A 21,634-nucleotide genomic window follows, 5' to 3' on the forward strand; every position below is an offset into this window, starting at 1 on the left:
CCCCCTCTACCCCCTCCATACATCCCCACCTTACTCCGTCATCCCTTCCCCCGATCCCAACCTCAGCCCCTCCACCCCCTCCATGCAGCCTCACCTCAGGCCTTCCCCCCAGCTCCAGCGTACCCCTGCACTCCCCCCTCCCCAGCCCCCCCGGCGGTGGAAAGTCAGTGGTAAATTTTGTTGCGACAGATGCATGAGTGCATTGGGCAGCGGGTTTCCCTTCTGTACAAGCAGCCAAGTGTGATATCTCCTGTTACAGTTACTGTACGAAGATACTCTGAGTCACAGCCGCCTGTTGGAGACGATCCAGGCTAAAGGCGAGAGCATGGCCCAGCACTACGTCACCCGCTTGGAGCTACAGGAACTCCAGGAAAGGTTCGGTAATCTGAGTGAAAAGGCCAAGGTAAGCGACACAGAAAGGGACCAATAAAAAAAGGAAAACAAACAAATGAACAGCGTTGTAAAGCCATTCAGAACAAAACCTGCTGGAATACTTTTTGAAGCATAGCCACATTGCCAAATTGCGCACAGCAGGATCCCACAGGTGCCAACCTGGCCATCAGACCATGTTGCTGTAAGGTTATAGATTACCCAGTTCCCCTTCAGGGAGAATCCCTTTGCCTATTTACATTGAGATAGTGCCTCGGGAGTTCTTTACATCAACCTCCGACTGCAGACAGGGCGATGGCTTAATGGCCCATCATAAGGATGATAGTGTGACAGTGCAGGCGCCCCCCCGACCCCCAATGTTACACTGGAATGTCTGCCAAGCCCGTGAGCTTAAAGCTGTGGAGTGAGACTTATACCAGTATTTGTCCAGGGCAGAATGCTACCCTTGTGGGACAACTGCCAAAAGCATCTATTGATACTTCACATCTATAATCTGTTGGTGCAATCCTGTATTGTCTAATACCTGCTGCTGGAGTTATTTGTGGTCTGTATGGAATAAGAGGTGGCAGGAATGTCAACTGGATGCCTTGATATTGTATGGATGTAGGTGGCATATTAAACAGGGCAGATGGGAGCAAAAATCTGCAAGGGGATGTGCATGGATCATTTGAAAAGGCAGAGCTAAGGCAGATGGATTTCAGTGCGACAAAGTGTAAGGTGAAGATAAAAGCAGAACATCTTCCAGATGGTGTGGAGCTAGGAACTGTGGAGGACCAGAGTGACTTAGGGGTCCATGAACAGAGACTATTAAAAAGGTAGTTGTCAGGGACAAAAAACAAATCAGATGCAAATGGGCGGATTGCCTTTCTCTCAAAACAGCTTGAAGAAGTGGGTGGAAGTTACCTTGCATCTATACAGAACTCTGGTTACATGTATTTATAGCACTACATTCGGTTATGAGAATAATTTCTCAGGGAGAATATATTGACCTGGAACAGAGTGCAGTGCAGACTCAGTAGAATTCTACCAATGGACGAACGGGTTAAATTATGAGGACAGGCCTCATAGACTGTATTCCCTGAAGACACTAGATTAAAGAGTTGATATAATTGAGACATTAATGATGATTAAAGCGTTCATAAGGCACACAGAGAGATAAAGGGAGAAGAGAGATGGAGAGAGAAAGGGAGATAGAGAGAGAGGTAGAGAGCGAGAGAGAGAGAAAAAGCTATTCCTCCTGCTGGGGGAGTCTACAACCAAAGGGGACATAACCTTAAAATTAGAGCCAGACCACTGGGGGTGATGCCATTTCTTCAAGCTAACGACTAGAGGACTCGGGAACTGTTTTTCTTCAAAAGCTTAGGCTCAGTGGAAACTTTAGAAACCGAGACAGAGTTCATTTGGTTGGGATTTCAAAACGATAGGCAATCCAAAATGGGTAAACAGGGTTGAGGTGCAGCTTCGTCCCGATGTGATTTGAAGATCAGAGCAGGTTTGGATGAATGAGAGGCCTGCTCCAGTTCCTGCCCCATCCTATTTTTATTCCCAAAAAGAAAATACTTTATTTACAAAATATCCAATCGTACATTCTAAAACATTTCAGTTGGACCTTACAGAAAGTGCAGTAATTTCCTCTGCAGGGCATGTTGCGCCCTGAGTTAGTTCAATACAGTTGTAATGCACATGAAGTTTACTGTACTCCTTGAACAGCAAGCATACAGGCTTGGAGGGTCTGTAACGTTTTCAGACTGTCGCTGTACTAAGGTTGAAAGGCCGTGGCCTTCTGCCATGATTCCTCTGGCTGCTGGCCCTACCTTTAGTGCATCCCTGTCTTTGCCTATTTATTTACAGGAGATATCTGTAACCCTCCTCTTGATCACCCCTTCCATTTAACAACGAACACTGGCTCCTTCATCGACTGCTGCTCCTCCATGATTGACACAGTTTGCTTGTTGACTTCCCTGAGCGTCCACCTTCACCATCCTTCCCCATCTTGCACTCCGAGAGTGACACTGACTGAATAATTCTGCTGTTTTCCCTACAATGTGGAGATGAGACTGTGTTCCCTTTGGTTTCCAGGAGGGCACCAGGAAGGCTGAAGAACTGCTTCTGCTGCACCAGGAGTATCAGCAGGGTCTGAAATCGTTTGAGGAATGGCTGGAGCAGGAGAAGGAGAATCTCTGCTGCTGCTCCCACCTGGGGAATGACGTCGAGACCCTTGAAAGCATGCTCCGAGACCTAGAGGTAAGAAGGAACGTGCCGCGTCTTCCACAGCCTCAGCACCTCCCAGAGTTCTTCACTGTCACTGATGTGCTTCCTTTGAAGCGTAGACACTGCTTTAAGGTGAGAACCACACAACAGCTATACTGTGAATGGTGCTTCACCAGCACCTTCCGGAACCATGACCTCTTCCAGCTAGAAAGACCAGAGCAGCAGGGACATCTCCACGTCTTGCAACTTCCCCTCAGAGCCGCTTGCCATCCCAACGTGCAACAGTGCCATAGCTCATGGCAGCGCTGCCACCGACATTTCCCCGTAAACCGTGCGGCTGCACAGATCGCTCTGAGGGTCTGCACACGCTGATCGGCTTCCCGACTCTGTGCCCACCGTTCCGGTTTTGGAAATCGCTGCCACGCTCGAACCCGGGAGCTCAGCGCAGGAGGGACCAGTACTGGAGGCCATGTAGCTCACTGGCACCTTCTCCAGGGCACTTCTCCAGGTGGGCAACAAAATGCCAGGTGTAACCCACATCCTGAGAATGAATAACAACTAAATGTTCTAGTGATGTTGGTTCAGGGACCAATTATTAGCCGGGACGGTGTGCCTGCTCCTCCTCAAAAACAGTGTGAATGTCCTTATACTGGCACCTGCAAGGGTACAGTGGGCCTCAGGGAAAGATGGCGCTCTGACATTTCAGTGCCCTCGTGGTTTTACATTGAAGCCTTGCGGGGATGGTGAGGATTCTGGAGCAGGGCTTGAACCCATGGCCTTCAGAATTCAGGGTGAGAGTTTTACCTTCACCCCAAGCCTGATATTACATTGTACGTAGTATAGGTCATGCAGTTCACTTCAGGAATACATCCCAAGGAGATGCCTTACATTGTACTAATCCAGCATCATGTCATAATTTTGTTTCTCAGGACTTGGAGAGGCACTGCACTGAAGGCCAGGCTTTAATGAGTGCAGTTCTTCAGAGCCAGGAGAAGATGACCCTGTCCGGGTCTACCTACATGGAGGATCGCATTCTTGAATCTGCGCAACGGGACTGGCACCTGTACCAGCGGAGGCTGGCTGAGACAAAAGAGAAGGTCATTGCCACCCTGAGCACGCTCAGGAAGCTGGAGGAGATGTTCCAGCAGGTGGACGTGTGGCTCTCTGACCTCGAGGGCAAAGTTAACTTCCGGACGGGGAGAAAGTCTGACCGAGACACAAAGCAGACTCAGCTACAGCAGTTACAGGTGTGTGCAGTGCAAACAGAGATCTCCACGTTACCCTACAACACTGTATACTCCATCAGCCCATTCCTTACATTATTACACAGTGACTGAAGCTGTCTGATTGACTAATCCAGCTGCTGTGAACATTCAACCTGCACAAGAATATTATCTGAGGATGAAATAGTGTTGAAGATTGGACTTAGGAACAAGAGTCGGCCATTCAGTCCCTCTGATCCATTCCAATTTTAACCTTGGCTGATCTGAGTTGTAACCCCACTGTGGGAGGTTGTGGTAACGTCACTGGACTAGCAATCCAGGAAACTGAGGCCAGTGTTCTGGGGATAGAGGTTCAAATCTCAACCATGACAGATGTTGAAGTTTAAATTCAATAAAATCTAAGATAAAGAGTTGACCTAATGGCAACCATGAAGCTGTTGTCAATTAATCATAAGAGACCATCTGCTTCTCACTACATGCCCTTTAGGGATGGAAATCTGCCATCCTTACTTAGCCTGGCCTACATGTGACTCCAGACCCACAGCAATGTGGTTGACTCCTAACTGTCCTCTAGTTAAAATCAGAAATTGCTGGAAAAGCTCAGCAGGTCTGGCAGCATCTGTGAAGAGAAAGTAGAGCTTGCATTTTGGGTCCAGTGACCCTGCTTCAGTCACTGGACCCGAAATGTTAACTCTGTTAACATGCTGAGTTGCCAGACATGCTGAGTTTTTCCAGCATCCACAGTTATATGTATTTTTTTGTCAATCAGGCTGGCCTAGCTATTGACATCCACTTCTTGTGAACAAATTAAAAAGAAAACTACCTCGATTCCATATATCTTACTGCTTTTTCTATCCTTGTGATGTACAAATGAACAAGGAAAAAGAGTTGGCTCTGATCTGATCCTCTACATTTCTGCATATCTTGATAATCTTTCATCCTCTTGACAATGACGGATCTATCTACTTCTGCCCTGAAAATATTTAAAGATTCTGCATCGGCTGCCCTTTCAAGAAAGGAATTCCAAAGACTGTCTGAGGGAAAAATTATTCTCTGATCTCTGTCTTGAATGGGCACCCCCTTATTTTTAAATTATGACCCCCTATATCTAGTTTCTCCCACAAGAGGAAACATCTTTTGACATCCATGTGGCCAAATCACCTCGGGACCTTATATGGTTCAAGTAAGTCATCTCTGATTGTTCTGAACTTCACAGGGTACAAGCCTAGCCCTGTCTAGCCTTTCCTTTTTCTTTATTGTTCCTTGTTTTACTAACAAATATATATTTGTCTGACATTTTGAAACTTTGTACTGACACAGCCTCAATAATTTTTGGGGGACAAGCTTCTATTTTTACACTCCCCTTTACCTGAAGCACTGTATCCTGAATGACCTGTGTTAAATGTGAAATCTTATATTCCTTTGACATAAAGTCATAGTATCATACAGCACAGAAGCAGACACTTTGGTCCAACCAGTCCGTGCCAACCATAATCCCACCTGCCTGTACTTGACCCATATCCCTTCAAACATTTCTTATTCATGTACTTATCCATACACCTTTTAAACATCGTAACTGTACCCAGATCCACCACTTTCTCTGGAAGTTCATTCTGCAAACAAACTACATCTGTGTAAAAAAAATTGCCCCCTCATGTCTTTTATAAATCTTTTTCCTCTTACCTTAAAAATATGCCCCCATCTTTAAAATCTCCATCCTAGGGAAAAGACACCTGTTGTTCACCTTATCTATACACTTGGTGATTTTATAAACCTCTATAATATCACCCCTCATCCTCCTATACATCCCAGCCTCTCCTTATAAGTCAAACCCTCAATTCCTGGTAAATCTCTTCTGAACCCTATCCAGCCTGTTCACACTTTCAAATCCTTTTATCATCCGAAACACCTCGATAAAATCATTCCTTAATATTCTCTAGTTAGTGGAATATAATTCTCGTGAATAAAACCTGTCCTCATAATTTAACCCTTTCATCCCAACATCATTATGTTGAATCTGCACATTTCCTAATGGGAGACAACCAGATCGTTATGTAACATACATGTCCTCTGGCCCTTTGGATTCCAATCTGCTTAAGATAAAGGCCAACGTTCCATTTTTGTTTCTTTAATTGTTCCTAATTATTTAGTTCAAATGATGTTGCTTGCTGAATTATAATACACACATCTCCTGCTAATAGTGATCCTTCTCTAAGTAGACTTCCAAAAGAGTTCTCCTGTCTGACTCTGTTGTTAAGGCTATCACAAAGTGTACCTTATTTTAACTTAATGGAAGCTAGCTCAAACAACTACAGATTCTATCTGTAGCATAGAATCCTTACAGTGTGGAAGCGGGCCATTCAGTCCATACCAACCCTCTGAAGAGCATCTCACCCAGACCCACCACCAACCCTGTATTTCCCATAGCCAACCCACCTAACCTATGTATCTTTGTGATATGGAAGGCAACTGGAGTGCCCAGAGGGAACCCATGCAGACACAGGGAGAACGTGCAAACTCTACACAGACAGTCTTGAGGCTGGAATTGAACCTGGGTCCGTGGTGCTGTGAGGCAGCATTGCTAACCACTGAGCCACCAAGCCACCCTGTAAGCCACCATGCCATAAGTTTTTGGATAACTACAGCAAAGCTTCAGTCACTCAGGCTTTTGATTGTTAATAAAAACCTTGTGTAACTAATAATCTGTGCACAAGTTGGAGATAGTGCTCCATTTTGCAGAATGGTTTGGACGGTATAAATGATATTTTGTCCCCCTTTCAGTGACTGGACACTGTTATTAGTTACATTTAAATGACAGTGTGCGGACGATTCACTTTCTCTTCTGCCGTATCAGAAATGGAACGAGGAAATCCTTGCTCGGAAGGATGAAGTGGAAAGTGTTGGGTTGCTTGCTCATCAAGTGCTGGAGGAGAGTCACATCAACAGCAGTGTGGGAAGTCAAGCTACCCATCTCGCTGCCCGATACCAGGGCATTCTGCTTCATGTGGTGGTATGTAGCTCAATGAATCAAGTCTGTGCCAAACTGGCAACTGGGCACTCAAGCTTCTAGTGGAATATATTGTGTAGTTAAAGATCATTTACATTTTGAAAGTTTCTGTACTTTCACTGATCACTGTACCTTTGTCAATGCAGTGAAGTTTTACAGGGGTGAAAACATATAGTCATGGTCATCTTTTTTGAGATGGCTAAGGGGTGACTTGAAACAGGTTCTTCAGCATTGAGAAAGATTATGGCTAAGTATCCATTGGTCTACAGGGGACGTTAAGAGGGTCGACTGTCAGGGCAGAGACAAATTAAATAAAGGGAAGCGAAGAGAAATGTTCCTTTACACCGACGACAATTAGAATTTAGAATTCCCTGACACGATTTTATTGCAGTAGACCCTGTACATTGTTTTAAAAGGATGTTAATAGCTTGAGAAAGAGGAATAGTCATTGGAGAAGCAGGAGAGTGGGATTAGACTGATTTGATGTGAAAGGGTGCAGGGAGTGAGATGGACAGTGGGATTAGACTAAGTAGTACATTAGAGGGAACAGGGATTGAGATGGAGAGTGGGATTAGACTAAATAGGATTTTAAAGGGAATGGGGAGTGAGATGGACAGTGGGATCAGACTGTGTAGGTTATTAAAGTGAATTGGGGAATGAGATGGAAAGTGGGATTAGACTGTGTATGACTTATATGGAGAAGGTACCACTACAGATGGACTGAATAAACTGTTTCTAATTTAGAACATTTTATGATCAGGTCCCCATGGACAGAGATGTGAGACAGTACCCCAAGAGATGAATGCTGAGGGTATTCCCTACCTCAGTCTGGGTAAATGTTTGGGCTATGCTTGCCCAGTGAAACCAAAATTTGAAAGTCAACAAGTTATGGGGAATTCAAATCTCAGAGTGGGAAGTCCACAACTTGGGAGGGACCAAAACCAGACAGACCAGTATACTGCAATTCCAAACCTAAGGCAACAAAAATCTAGAGGAAATTAAACCCAGGGAGAGCAAAGCTAAAGAGGAGAACTCATACTGGAGGGAACAGTATTTGATGGAACAAATATGGTATGGGTCTATAGCTGTGAGTTTCCAACTCTCTTCAAAACTCATCCACAGGATATGGTCCCTCCAAATTAATGTGAAAATTATTAGCATCTTAGCAGATGTAAATGTGTTTAAAAGCACATTATGGGCCATGAGAAACTGCTGTCATTTGCTAACAAGTATTTCACTCTCAGTGGACTGACCTCACGCAGACTGATCTGCTCCTTCAAGTGCAGACCATGTCTAGAATTGCTCTTCAGTGAGAGAGAGGATGCCCACTGTAGGCGTGTGGTAGTTCACTCCAGCTTGACTGAAGATTGGGAACCTGTGTCACAGAAGGGTCTAGACCCGAAACATCAGCTTTCCTGCTCCTCTGATGCTGCTTGGCCTGCTGTGTTCATCCAGCTCTACACCTTGTTGTGTCTCACCCCTGGTTCACTGCGTTTGGTTTACTCCTGGGTCAGAGAGAAGTGGCCCAATTCTTTTGCCATTTGAAAAGAGTTGTCCGCTTCAGTGTCAAGAACCCAGTTCATTTTCTTCCAATTTTTGATTTTGAACTTAGTCTGTGTGAGTGTATATACTGCAGAGTACAAATAATGGAAAGGACTTGCATTTATCAAGCACCTTTCACAAATTTATGGTGTCCCTAACGTGCCTCAAAGTCAATGATTTTGATTTGTGTTGAAAAGTAGGGAAACGTGACTGCTAATCTACACACAACCAAGCCCCACAATCAGCAATGTGATAATGGTCCCATCCTCTACTTTTCACTGGTAATTGAGGATTAATTATTGCTCAAGGCATTGCTCATCTTCTGAATACAGCCACGGGATCTTTTATATTGACCTGAGAGGGTAGCCGGGCTATCGGTCTGGCATCTCATTTGAATTCTGGCACCATTGCCAGTGCTGCTTGCCTTCTGAGAGTGTCAGTCTGGGATACGGTGATAAAGTGGGGCTTGAGCCCTGGACGTGGCGATGAGAGTGCCATGTCATAACAATAGGGATTAGCACAAGCAGTTTGAGATTGCAGTGTCACTGTCGTGAGGCACCAAGCCCCTGAATGTTCTGGATGGTGCGTTCCATCCTGCACTGGGCAATCTGTCTTTTCTTGCAGGACCAGACCAAATTGCTGAAAGAGGAACTGAGAGCTTTGGAAGAAGCTGACTCGGCACTGGGTACCTACACAGACTGGCTCCGTGCCACCCAAAAGAACTTTAGAAACATGGCTGTGGCTTTGAATGTGGTGGACAAGATCGCCATGGAAAACAAGATTAAAAAATTTGAGGTAAGAGCAGAGGAACTGTGTGCGTGCACCTTGGACTCCTCCATATGGGCTGATGAACGAGGTGGATACTATACATTACTGCTACAAGAGCTCTACATTTCACAAGCACACATTGGGAATTTTCTTTTTATTTATTCATTTGAGGGCATTGCATTTATTGCCCATCCCTAGTTGCCTTTGAGAATGTGGTGGTGAGTTGCCTTCTTGAATCACTGCAGTCCACCTGCTGTGGGTTGACCCACAAGCCATCAGGGAGGGAATTCCAGGATTTTGACCCAATGACAGTGAAGGAACGGTGAGATATTTCCAAGTCAGGATGGTGAGTGGCTTGGAGGGGAACTTGAAGGTGTTGGTGTACCCATAAGTCTGCTGCCCTTGTCCTTCTAGATGGAAGGGATTGTGGGTTTGGAAGGTGCTGTCTGAGGATCTTTGGTGAATTTCTGCAATGCATCTTGTAGTTAATACACCCTGCTGCTACTGAGCGTCAGTGCTGGAGGGAATGGATATTTGTGGATGTGCCAATCAAGCAGGCTGCTCCCACAAGGCTGTGGGAGAAAGTGAGATGAGGGGGAATAATTTGGAGTTTGTTAGTGAGTTAAAGGGGAAGAGGTTTTAGAGAAATGAGCAGGACAGTGTAGTGAGTTTTATGCCTTGTACCTAAGAGGAGAGAATGGGTAATAGGAGGTGTTTTGGGCATGGGGGAATACAGGATAATGTGGAGAGAGAAATGGGCTGTGGGTTGATACTGGCCACAGGGAGGGCTGAGGAGATATATTTTGGCCTTGATACAGGACTATGAGGAGAGAATGTGGCAGGGAGATTGATACATGGATGTGAGAAGCAAACTGGGCAGTAGGGAGAGAGGTGGGGAGAGACTGGGGCAGTGGGGGAGAATGGGACAATGGGATATGTTCTGGAATCAATACACAGCTATTAGGAGAGGTGGGGAGAGAATGGGGCAGTGGGGTTTAGAGTGGGATAGTGGATTGTGTTTTGGGACCAGTGCATGGTTACGAGGAGAGAATGGGACAATGGAGAGAAAAATGGGAAGATAATGGAAGTGAATAGGGTAGTGAGATAAGCTTAGGGATCATACACAGCTATCAGGAGGTGATGAAACAGTGGGGAGAGAATGAGTTAGTGGGGGTGGGGTGGGGTGAGGTGGGGTAAGCTTTGGGATTGAAACCCATAGCTGTATGGAGAGGGTGAGGCAGTGGGGAGGGAGCTGAGCAGAGAATGGGCAGTGGGATGAGTTTTGGGATTAATACTGGGCTGTGAGGAGAACATGTGTTGCTTTAACAGAGATCAGAAAACCCTGATGTGTGGAGCAAACACCTATGGCTCAGTACCATCCTGAGCTCATGCAGGGATGTCCACACTGGGCATAGTTTTCACTCCATCTGTCCTCTCTGCTTCTTCATTTCCACTTGAAGATGTGAGACCCTTTGATTAACATCAATCAGCCCCTTTGATCCAAACATCTCTGTTTAGTAAAGAATACATGTTTGACAACTCTTAACGGAATCCATGGAGTTGTCCATTATGTTGGAGTTTAGCTGACCACTACTGTGGACTATTTTAGTCTCCTGCCATAGCCTTTTTGCCTTTGAGAGATACTGTTTTAATTTCCAGACACTGCACGATGATATTGACATGGGGAACAGCTTACTGAAGATGATCCTTGAGAAGAGTGAGAGAGCTATGGAGTATCTGGAGGGTCCAGAGGCACAAGGTCTGCGGGAATCTATGGACAGCCATATTGGCCAACTGAATGAGTTGACCAGCTCCATTAGGAGGGAGCATAGCAATCTGGAGAAATGTCTGTACCTCACGAAGGAGTTCCTGGACAAATACCAGAGCCAGACCAAGTGGTTGGCAGAGTATCAGGCCATCTTGCAGATCCCAGTGGACCCCAAAGTGGAACTGTTTGAGAAGAAGGCCCAGCTGGCAAAGTACAAGGTAATGGAAACGGAGAAAGTAGCACCATAAGCAGAATACTGCAGGAAATCTGAAGCAGAAACAGGAAACGCTAGAAATACTCAGCAGGTCTGGCAGGCTTGTCGGAGAAAGTTCACATTTCAGTTCGATGAGTTTTCATCAGAATAGAGGAAAGACAGAAATGTGATTGGTTCTAATTGGAGAAAAGTGGAGAGGATGGCGAGTTGAGGAATTTCAGATCAGCCATGATCTCATGGAATGGTAGAGCAAACTCGACGGGCTGAATGGCCTGCTTCTGCTTCTGTGTCTTATGGCTGTATAGAAGGGGGATGGTGGGGGTGAGGGAAATTTTATGATAGGATTGGAGGCCAGGAGGTGGATTAGCCAACGGAAGCGAGAGGTGGGTGTAGGTGTGAAACGAAAGATGCGGCCAGATGAGGTGTGGTTGGTGGAAAGGAGCCATCCCAATGCAGAAGGACAAAGGAAATAAATAAACCAGCAAAAAAAAATGCACTAAAAGTGGAGGCACAGGCTAGATCTAAAATTGTTGAACTCAATATTGAATGTAGAAGGCTTTAGCCAAGTCAAAAGGTGAGGTGCTGTTCCTCGAGTTTGCATTGAGCTTCACTGGAACATTACAGCAGGCTGTGGACAGAGAGGTCAGAGGTGAAGCAAGATGGAGAGTTAAAATGACAGGAAGCTCAGGGTCACACTTGTGGGCTGAACAGAGGTGTTCTGTGAAGAGGTCACCCAGTCTGAGGGGCTAGGTGACAATACAAATAGTCAAACTTAGTACAGGATAAAGAAGGGTATGTTTGTGTTGCACCTTTTGTGACCTCCGGACCATGTTAGAGGAATGCAGCCACTGTTGGAACAATGTCAATCACATTCTGTCATAGGGTCACAGAGATGTACAACACAGAAACAGACCCTTCAGTCCAACTCGTCCATGCTGACCAGATATCATAAATTAATCTAGTCCCATTTGCCAGCATTTAGCCCATATCCCTCTGAACCCTTTCTATTCATATACCCATCCAGATGTTTTTTAAATGTTGTAGTTGTACCAGCCTCTACTAACTCCTCTGGCAGCTCCTTCCATACACGCACCATGCTCTGCATGGAGAAGTTGCCCCTAAGGTCCCTTTTAAATCTTACCCCTCTCACCTTAAACCTATGCCCTCTAGTTTTGGACTCCCCTACCCTGGGGGAAAAGACCTTGGCTACTCGCCCTGACCACGTGACAGCATGGACCCACAGACACCAATGAGGTAATTGTTGCTATTGGCAAATTTTAGATACACGTCTCTCTATCCCATCACCTCACTTATTAATAAATGCAGTGAATATTAGAGGCTTGTCACAAATCCACGCAGAACATCACAAGTCCTATTCATCTAATTAGAATTACACCTCTGTCTCCTTCTGCTCAGCCAGTCTACCAATCAGGCCAATAATTTGCCTCCAGCAGCTTAAGTTCCAACTTTAGCAGACAGTCTCGTTGTAATTTCTGTTTTTATTTTGTCATGTTATACACGTCAGACTGCTGCCAGACCGGATTTATAGAGTAGAACCCGAACACGCAGAAAGAGGGCCCATTTGTGCCTTTACTGGTTCTTTGAAAGAGAAATCCAGTCAATCTCACACCCCTGTTTTCTCGCTAGACTGCTGTCTTGTTATTTTTTGTTTACACATCCAGTTACAATTGAAAGTTACAATTACATCCTAGGTAGGGCATTCTAGATACCAACAACTCACTATATTAAAAAAAAAAATCCTCGTTTTTGCACGAGGCTTTTTTGCCAGCTTTCTCAAAGCTCGAGTTTAAGAACCTTCCTATCAGTGGAAAGTAAGAAAAGGAATGGTCCACTTTGCCTGTCTAGTCTGTTCTGCCAATCAGTTAGCTCATAGTTGACCTGTACAAAGTGTGGAAACAATTTATACTTATTTACTTGATTAAATACCCTCAAAATTGTCATTACGTTTTTCATTAAATTTCTTACTACAATCTCAACTCCTCTATTTTGCCCACCCCCGGCCAATATAATTGAAATCTCCCATTGCCAGTACCATCCCAGCCAAGCTCAGCAAATCCTCGTTATCCTTTCTAAGGTGTGACACCGAGGATAGGACACACATTTTCTCTGTCCATCCGTGCTGAGCGAATGAATCGACAGAATATCACGGGGCGTGTGGGTTTTTTTTAAAATTGTTTTGGAATGTTTGTCAGCGGGAGAAGATCCGTTTCGGCAAACTGTTCCATTATGGTTGGCAGATCGAGGAGATTCTCCCTTTCATGCTGGGAGCTGACTCTGAGCACTGCACAGAGATGGGAAAGCTGAGTGTGCCATTCGATGGCTTATCTAATCCTGCATTCTTCAGCACGGTGGCTCAGTGGTTAGCACTGCTGCTTCACAGTGCCAGGGACCTGGGTTCGATTCCACCCTCAGGCAACTGTCTGTGTAGAGTTTGCACATTCTCCCTGTGTCTGCGTGGGTTTCCTCCGGGTGCTCTGGTTTCCTCCCACAGTCCAAAGATGTGCAGGGTAGGTGGATTGGCCATGCTAAATTGCCTGTACTGTTCAGGGGTGTGTAGATTAGTGGGGGATGGGTCTGGATGGGATGCTCTGAGGGTCAGTGTGGACTTATTGGGCCAAAGGGCCTGTTTCCACACTGCAGGGATTCTATATATGTGTGCCATTGCAGGCTCAGACTCAGGTATGTCAAACACATTCCCAATGTTTTGGACAGGCATTTAGAATCTTGTCCATCCTCCATTTCTTACACTCCCCACCAATGATGGCTGTGTTTTCAGATTTAACCTGGAATTCCTGGCTTTTGCCTCCAGCTCTATCCTCCTTTAGGGTGCTCCCTAAAACCCATCCGTCCGATCAAGCCTTTGGCCCCTGCTCTGTTATCTTCTCATCTAGTTCTGTCAATGTATGTCAGAATCCAGTGATTGCCTCTGAGAGAAGCAAACATTCTCAGGGCAACCAGCAATGGCTCATAAATACAGTCCTTGCCTTTGGTGAGATCTGGTCTGCAGTTTGGTCCAAAACAGTCTTGTGTAGACCGAACCAAATATCAGAACCATCCCCCGATGTCTCGTGAACTAAGTGTATCCTGCGCTAGCTCTGCAGATTGTAGCATGGACGTCCTATCAAGCTGCCCGTGCTGGGGCTTTTCAATTCCTGCAGATTTTGTTGCAGCAGTTGGATTTTCATTCTTCTGCCTCACTTGGATCTAAGCACAAGGGCCCAGAGATGGCAGGACAGCTTGCATTTATGTAACGCCTTTAATGTAAGTGCAACACACCAAAAGCCATTCACTGGAGCAATTTTAGGCAAACTTTGACATCAAACCACATGAGCAGATCTTTGGTCAGGGTTTAGATTTTAAGAAGCAATGGTAGAACAGGGTTTCAAAAAGAGAATCAGGGAGATAGACAGCTGAAGACTTGATGCAGTGAAAGCGTTTGAACGATGGACAAGATTCTGTAGCAGAGGTTCGAATATATGGAGTACTTTAGTCTGAGCATGTTAAAGTTTAAAACAGATCACATAAATAAACCCTAGGCTAATCTCTGGTATCCTGCCTCACTCCAAACTCCATCCTGCCAAATATCCTATCTACTCGGTCTTATAATCATCAAAACAGTTCTCCCTTTGCAGTCTACGATTGACAATAACTCATTGTAATACATGAGTTTTTGCAGAGTAACAGCATGTAGAGTGAATACCTAACTTCTCCTATTTGCCTCAGGCCATCCAGCAAACCATCGTGTCTCATGAGCCAGGGATAAAGTTGGTGATCGAGAAGGGCCAGGCTGTGTTCGAGCTCATTCACGACCCTGCAGTCAGCGACAATCTGAAGAGGCTGCAGTCAGATTACCAGGAGCTGTGCTCCACGGTGATGGTAAGGTCCTGAGGGTCAGGGTGGGTCCCTGAGCCAAGGTGAGGGCTCCAGGGTCAGGGAATAGGAACTGGGATTAACCCACCATGAGGTTAAGGGCAGAAAAGTCAGGGTAAGGTTCTGAGTCAGGAAAAACATTGAGGGGTCAGGATAAGGTATGAGGGTAAACACCAGTCCTGGGCATGGTCGGGAAACAAACAGTGGGGAAACAGCCCAGAGAAAGGGCTACATTCCACCTCCCCCCGCCTGACCACACACACAGAACAGAAGGGGCAGCATGGTGGCTCAGTGGTTAGCACTGCTGCCTCAGAGCACGAGGGACCTGGGTTCGATTCCAGCCTCAGGTGACTGTCTGTGTGGAGTTTGTACATTCTCCCCGTGTCCGCGTGGGTTTCCTCTGGGTGCTCTGGATTCCTCCCACAGTCCAAAGACGTGCAGGCTAGGTGGATTGGCTGTGCTAAATTGCCCCATAGTGTCCAGGGATGTATAGACTAGGTGGGTTATAGGGGGATGGGTCTGGGTGGGATGCATTAAGAGTCATTGTGGACTTGTTGGGTTGAAGGGCCTGTTTCCACACTGTATGGATTCTGTGATTCTGTGAGACCTGAGGGGCATATGTGAGACTCCAGTCCATATTGATGTAGTTAACTCTTAATTGTCATCTGAAGTGGTTACCAATGCCCTCAGTTGCATCACCACCATGTCAGGTCAGCAAGAGAGCAACCTTGCCAACGGTGCTGCCATCTCAAGGGCAAACATAAGTAAAATGTACAGACTTGCTGGGCTCCTGCAAACCCAATGTTTCATTATTGTTTCTTTCCAAGGTGTGTGTCCAGAATCTGGAAGAGAAGGTGAGGGAGCATGAGGATTATAACAGTAACCTGCAAGAGGTGGAGAAATGGCTGCTGCAGATCTCCACCAGGCTAGTGTTACCTGACACCACCCAGAGCACTAACCTGGAGATGGCAACTCAGCATCTGGCGAGGCACAAGGTGCACAGCAATGATACGATTTGAACAAACCGCTTTTCTCCTCAGGAAACACTCAAGATCGAGACTGTGGGCTTGCCCCCATTCACAATGGCAGCCCATCAGAATATAGGAAGACATGCCAGTTGTTGGGCCTCTGGGACAAGGCTAACAAACACTTCGAATCCATTCCCCACCCACCTCTGTACCATATCCTTGAATACCCTCATCCTTAAAACTGTACTGATCTCAGTCTGGAAAACTCCAAATACCGCCTCAGCAACTCCACTGGAAGACAATTCCAGAAGTTGTAATATTTTGAGTGAAGATGTGCATTCTAATATCAACCCTGAATGCCATAACTCTCAGTTTAACTTAGACCCCTTTATCTGGACCCCTCCACCAGTCGAGGTAGCACCTATCTGTATCACTATCTGCCTGTCCAGTTTGCTGTCAATCTTTCTCTGTATTTTTACCTGATCTGATCCTTAAACATCTCAGTTACATTACCCCTTAACCTCCTGTGCTGAAAGGATTATAAGCCTTGACTATATTTATCCTTGTCTCACAGCCTGTCAACATAATTGGCATTTCAGAAGGTCCCCCTTGATTTACCCTCCGCTTGCTTCGAGAATGTTTGTCCTGATCCTTCACGGTGACGTACCGGCTTCCTGTTAAATGGGAAAAGCTGCGTAGGTGTGCAATGCCAGAAGGGTCAGGCTCTTGCACTTTCCAAGCAATCCCCTGCTTACTGGATCTTTGGGAGCTCTGACAGTCGCACCTGAAATTAAGAGAGGGTGGGAGACTGGGAGAAATATTCTGACTGAGCTTGTTAAAGGTACGGAAACCCCTGTTGTCCCTCACAGGATTTCCCTCTGTGAAGGCCGGAAGTGACAAGTGACGACCTGCAAAGAAGGGCCTGGAGGGAGGTGAGCTCCATCGGCGAGGTCTGGGCAGGCAAGTGGCAGAGGCTCTGTGCCAACCTGCACTTCCTGCCAATGCCATATCCTCCTGGCTTGACCTTATGAACTCTGGCAGAGTTAGCCTTGGGGGTGGAGTGCATTGCCTACTGCAGGATGGCATCCTCAGGAGTTTTGTTTCAGTGGATAGTGGGGTTGTTTGGCCCACAGCAGAAACCCTGAGCTAACTTTCCAGACAAAGTGAGCTCCCCACCCTGCTTCAAGGTGGAAGTGTTGGCTTTGGAAGGAGTGTGATGCAGATTCACTGGAGTGCCAGTGAGGCTAAAAGAATTCAAGACTCAATCTTGCAAAGACTTGGCTGGTATAGAGGATGAAGGCTTATATGTTGAGAGTCATAGAGTTATACAGGACAGAAACAGTCCAACTCGTCCATGCTGACCAGGTATCCAGCCTCCACCACTTTCTCTGGCAGCTCATTCCATTCACACACCACCCACTGTGTGAAAATACCACAGGGTCATAGAGCTGTACAGCACGGAAATGGACCCTTTGGTCCAACTCATCCATGCTGACCAGATATCCTAAATTAATCTAGTCCCATTTGCCAGCATTCGTCTCAGATCCCTCTCAACCATTTCTATTCATGTACCCACCCAGATGCCTCTTCAATGTTGTAACTGTACCAGCCTCCACCACTTCCTCTGACAGCTCTTTCCATACACACTCTTTCCTCTGTGTGAAAACGTTGCCCCTCAGATCCCTTTCAAATCTCTCCCCAATCACCTTCAACCTATGCCCTCTAGCTTTGGACTCCCGACCCTGGGGAAAAGACCTTGGCTATTCATCTTATCAATGCCCCTCACAATTTTATAAATCTCTATAAGGTCACCCCTCAGCCTCCGATGCTCCAGGGAAAATAGCCCCAGCCTATTCAGCCTCTCCCTATAGCTCACACCCTCCAACCCCATTGAGGGGTTTGAAATGTTTTATCAGGTGGACAGGGGAAAACTATTTCCTCAGGTACAGATGAGCAGTCTTATACTGAGAGCGCAGCCGGTCAATGTTCCTTCGCGCAAAGGCGAGTGAAAGTCTGGACCCTGCACCCTCAAAACACTGGTAAGGCTGAAGGCCAGTGGACTCCTTAGAACTGTCATTGATAGATATTTGCTTGGCAATGGTAACCAGGGTTACGGAGCAAATACTGAGAGGTGAAGTGAAGGCCTTGACCTGAATGAAAGACAGCATGGGCCAGAGGGCTGAATGGCCTCCTCCTGTTCCCAAACATACTCCCAACTAACGTTTTCCCTGAGCATGATGTCAGCACGGTAACTCAGTGTGACTTTACGATTTTCTTCTACCCTAACAGCCAATCATGGAGGAGATAGCCGGCTTTGAACATGCTCTAGCAAGTCTGAGAAGCAAAGGGGACAGCCTGGTTGCCAACTGCACCGAGGAGCTTCAAGGAAAGTTTAAGCATCAAGTCCAAGGTCATCTGCAGGGGATCCGTGACAGTTACTCTGCCATCTGTAGCACAGCTCAGAGAGTAAGGAACACTCATTGCACTCACAGCTGGGCTGGGCAGGTTCGAGTCTCTTTCTGAATCGGGGTCGGGGGCGGGCACTAAACCAGGCAGTTTCTAATCCTGGTGAGCTACATCTATCTGCTTGATCCCAAAATCCATTCAAATGACATTTTTTCCTTTGTTGAACTGCAGAAACCTGCAGTATTTAGATAAATGTCTAAACAATTCCAGTGCCCTTTGGACCAGGCCTCAGTTGCCAACTAAATTAATAAGGACGCCAATTGACTGGAGTTGTTGGGATGCCAGAGGCCTGCCAGCCACCTGCCCTCACGTTTTGATCCAAGGAAACAGATTTGCCATCTCAGGCTGTTTAAAGCTTCCCAGACAGAGGAGCAATAAATTCCTGCTTTTGCCATCCCTGCAGCCAGTCCCTTTTCATGGCCTGGTGTCTGGGTGAGGCTGGTCACAGGCCAGCTTGTTCCACACGCTGCTGCTTGGTGTTAGATGAGGTGGGAGCTTCTACACCCCCTGCCCTGCCTCCTTCCAACACAGTCTGAGTGACTGAGCTTGATTGGCAATGAGCATGCCAGCTGCTTCCCCACCCCTTGGTTACAGGAAGCCAGCCTGTGTGAAGACAAGAAACAAATCCTTGTCATTTTCCCATGATGAGAGATGTGGGCAACGAGCAGTGGGGCAGCACGGTGGCTCAGTGGTTAGCACTGCTGCCTCACAGCGCCAGGGACCCGGGTTCAATTCCGCCCTTGGGCGACAGTCTGTGTGGAGTTTGCACTTTCTCCCTGTGTCTGTGTGGGTTTCCTCCCACAGTCCAAAGATGGGCAGGTTAGGGTGGATTGGTCATGCTATGTTGTCCAACGTGTCTGGGGATGTGCAGGCTAGATGGACTAGCCATGGGAAATGCAGGAACAGGGTGGGCGGCTGGGTCTGCGTGTGATACTCTTCGGAGGGTGGGTCGGTATGGACTTAATGGGCTGAATGGCCTGCTTCCACACTGGTGGGATTCTGTGGAAGCTGGAAACAGTGCCTGGTTGAACCTGCAGCTTTTGCTGATTCTGTGTCTGTGTCTAACCCATTCCTTCCCAGCTGTACCAGAGTCTGGAACGTGAACTTCAGAAGCATGTCAGTCACCAGGACACCCTGCAGCAGTGTCAGGCCTGGCTCCATTCTGTGCAGCAGGAACTGAAGCCCCAAGGCCACCCACCCACCAGCCCACAGAAATCCCTCAAACAGGTAACAGCACAGAGTCACAGGTCAAACCTGTGAGGGAGGGACATATCTACCTTCGAGCTTTCTCCCTATGTTAGGCTAGCAGTTGTGCCCATTCCTAGTTGCCCAGAGTGACCGTTAGGAGCCAACCACTTCACTGTGGCTCTGGAGTCACATGTAGGCCAGACCAGGTGAGGACGACAGATTTCCTTCCCTAAAGTACATGTGTGAAGCAGATGGGTTTTTATGACAATCAACAGTTAGGTCGGCTTTTTATTCCAGATTTTATTGAATTTAAACTTTACCACCTGTCATGGTTAAGATTTGAACCTATATCCTCAGAACATTGCCCTGGGGTTCTGGATTGCTAGTCCAGTGATATTACCACAACCTCCCACAGTGGGGTTACAACTCAGATCAGCCAAGATTAAAATTGGAACAGATCAGAGAGACTGAATAGCCAACTCTTGTTTCTAAGTCCAATCTTCAACACTGTTTCATCCTCAGATAATATTCTTGTGAATGGTGAATGTTTACCCCAGCTGGATAAGTCAATCAGGTGTGTTGTAGGGTAACGTGGAGATCTCTGTTTGCACTGAACACACCTGTAACTGCTGTAGCTGAGCCTGCTTTGTGTCTCGGTCAGACTTTCTCCCCATCCTCAAGGTCCGAGAGCCACATGTCCACCTGCTGGAACATGAGCATGCTTTTAAACTAGAGACAGAGGCTACAAAAGCAAAGGAGTTACAGTTAAACCTTTATTAATCATCCACGCCATTGGGTCTAATTCGGAGTACGACTCAGCCTAGACCTTCCACGATCTGAAACACCTTTGTTAAATCTAGTCTCAAATGTCTCTCAGGAGGAGAGCTCCAGCTGTTCCAAGTAACTAAAGTCCCCATGTTGACAATCTTTTCTCCACCCTGTCCAATTCTGAAAGTGCTGTGTCCAGTGCGGGACCTGAGACTGCAGCAGTGTCATGTAAAGGTTCATCACAAACTCGTTGCTTCCGTACTGTGCCTCTATACATAAGATCTTGTCTACCTTTTTAGTCACTTTCATAACCTGCCCTGCCACCTTTACTGATTACACACCTTTAGAACTGGACCCTTTCTTTTGATTTGATTTGGTTTGTTTTATTATTGTCACATGTACCTAGGTACAGTGAAAAGTTTTGTGTTCAATACGGGCCAATCACACCATATAAAGTGCATTAGGGTAATAGACCAGAGGAATTAGGACAATGTTACAGCTGCAGAGAAGATGCATAAAGAGTGAGGTCAACATTAAATTTAAAATTTGAGAGGTTCATTAAGGAGCCAATTAGCAGTGGGGAAGAAGCTGTTCTTGAATCTTTTGGTACATGTGTTTAAGCGTTTGTATCTTCTGCCTGACGGAAGAGGTTGGAAGAAATTATAATCGGGGTGGGAGGGGTCTTTGATGATGTTGGCTGCCTTCCTGAGGTGGTGAGAAGTATAGATGGGGTGAATGGATGGAAGGTTGGCTTGTGAAATGGACTGGGCTGTGTCACAACTTTCTGTAGTTTCATACAGTCCTGGGCAGAGCAGTTACTGTACCAAGCTGTGATGCATCTGGATAGAATGCTTTCTGTGGTGCATCTATAAAAATTGCTAAGTGTATTTATGGACTTTTTGTCTCTCCTGGTAATTCCTTGCAACATGAATCAATTTACACCTCTGCTAATTGATGGTGATTTAGTTTACATAGCATCCTTCCTCAGCCCTTCTTTCATAGTGTATTAACATTGTTGGGGCATTGTACACAGACGGTGTTGTATGATGTGAACTGTTACTAACTCCAGACTCCACCTTGCTGCAGGTGAAACATTATCGGGCTCTGCAGGAGCAGGCAAGTACTTACCTGGAACTGCTTTGCTCCATGTGTGACCTGTCTGATGACAGTGTGAAGAAGACCGCAGCAGATATCCAACACACTAAACAAGCGGTAATCTCTACGTTTTGC

The 21,634-nt window shown here is 46.3% G+C and overlaps 1 protein-coding gene across 1 annotated transcript in view; it reads left to right on the plus strand.

Annotated features, from left to right (window-relative positions):
* The window catches only part of LOC109933920 (nesprin-1-like), a 197,004-nt gene that overhangs the window by 167,170 nt on the left and 8,200 nt on the right, over nucleotides 1–21,634 (plus strand). The window contains exons 55-67 of the mRNA XM_048600919.1: nucleotides 260–403; nucleotides 2,470–2,634; nucleotides 3,531–3,848; nucleotides 6,643–6,834; nucleotides 8,998–9,168; nucleotides 10,801–11,127; nucleotides 13,337–13,503; nucleotides 13,970–14,045; nucleotides 14,868–15,020; nucleotides 15,842–16,009; nucleotides 18,272–18,448; nucleotides 19,529–19,675; nucleotides 21,491–21,616. Coding sequence (XP_048456876.1) covers nucleotides 260–403; nucleotides 2,470–2,634; nucleotides 3,531–3,848; nucleotides 6,643–6,834; nucleotides 8,998–9,168; nucleotides 10,801–11,127; nucleotides 13,337–13,503; nucleotides 13,970–14,045; nucleotides 14,868–15,020; nucleotides 15,842–16,009; nucleotides 18,272–18,448; nucleotides 19,529–19,675; nucleotides 21,491–21,616 — 2,331 coding nt within the window. The remainder of the gene's footprint in view (nucleotides 1–259; nucleotides 404–2,469; nucleotides 2,635–3,530; nucleotides 3,849–6,642; nucleotides 6,835–8,997; nucleotides 9,169–10,800; nucleotides 11,128–13,336; nucleotides 13,504–13,969; nucleotides 14,046–14,867; nucleotides 15,021–15,841; nucleotides 16,010–18,271; nucleotides 18,449–19,528; nucleotides 19,676–21,490; nucleotides 21,617–21,634) is intronic.

This window comes from Rhincodon typus, chromosome 9, assembly GCF_021869965.1.
Source record: "Rhincodon typus isolate 14 chromosome 9, sRhiTyp1.1, whole genome shotgun sequence".
Classification (NCBI taxonomy): Eukaryota; Metazoa; Chordata; class Chondrichthyes; order Orectolobiformes; family Rhincodontidae; genus Rhincodon; species Rhincodon typus.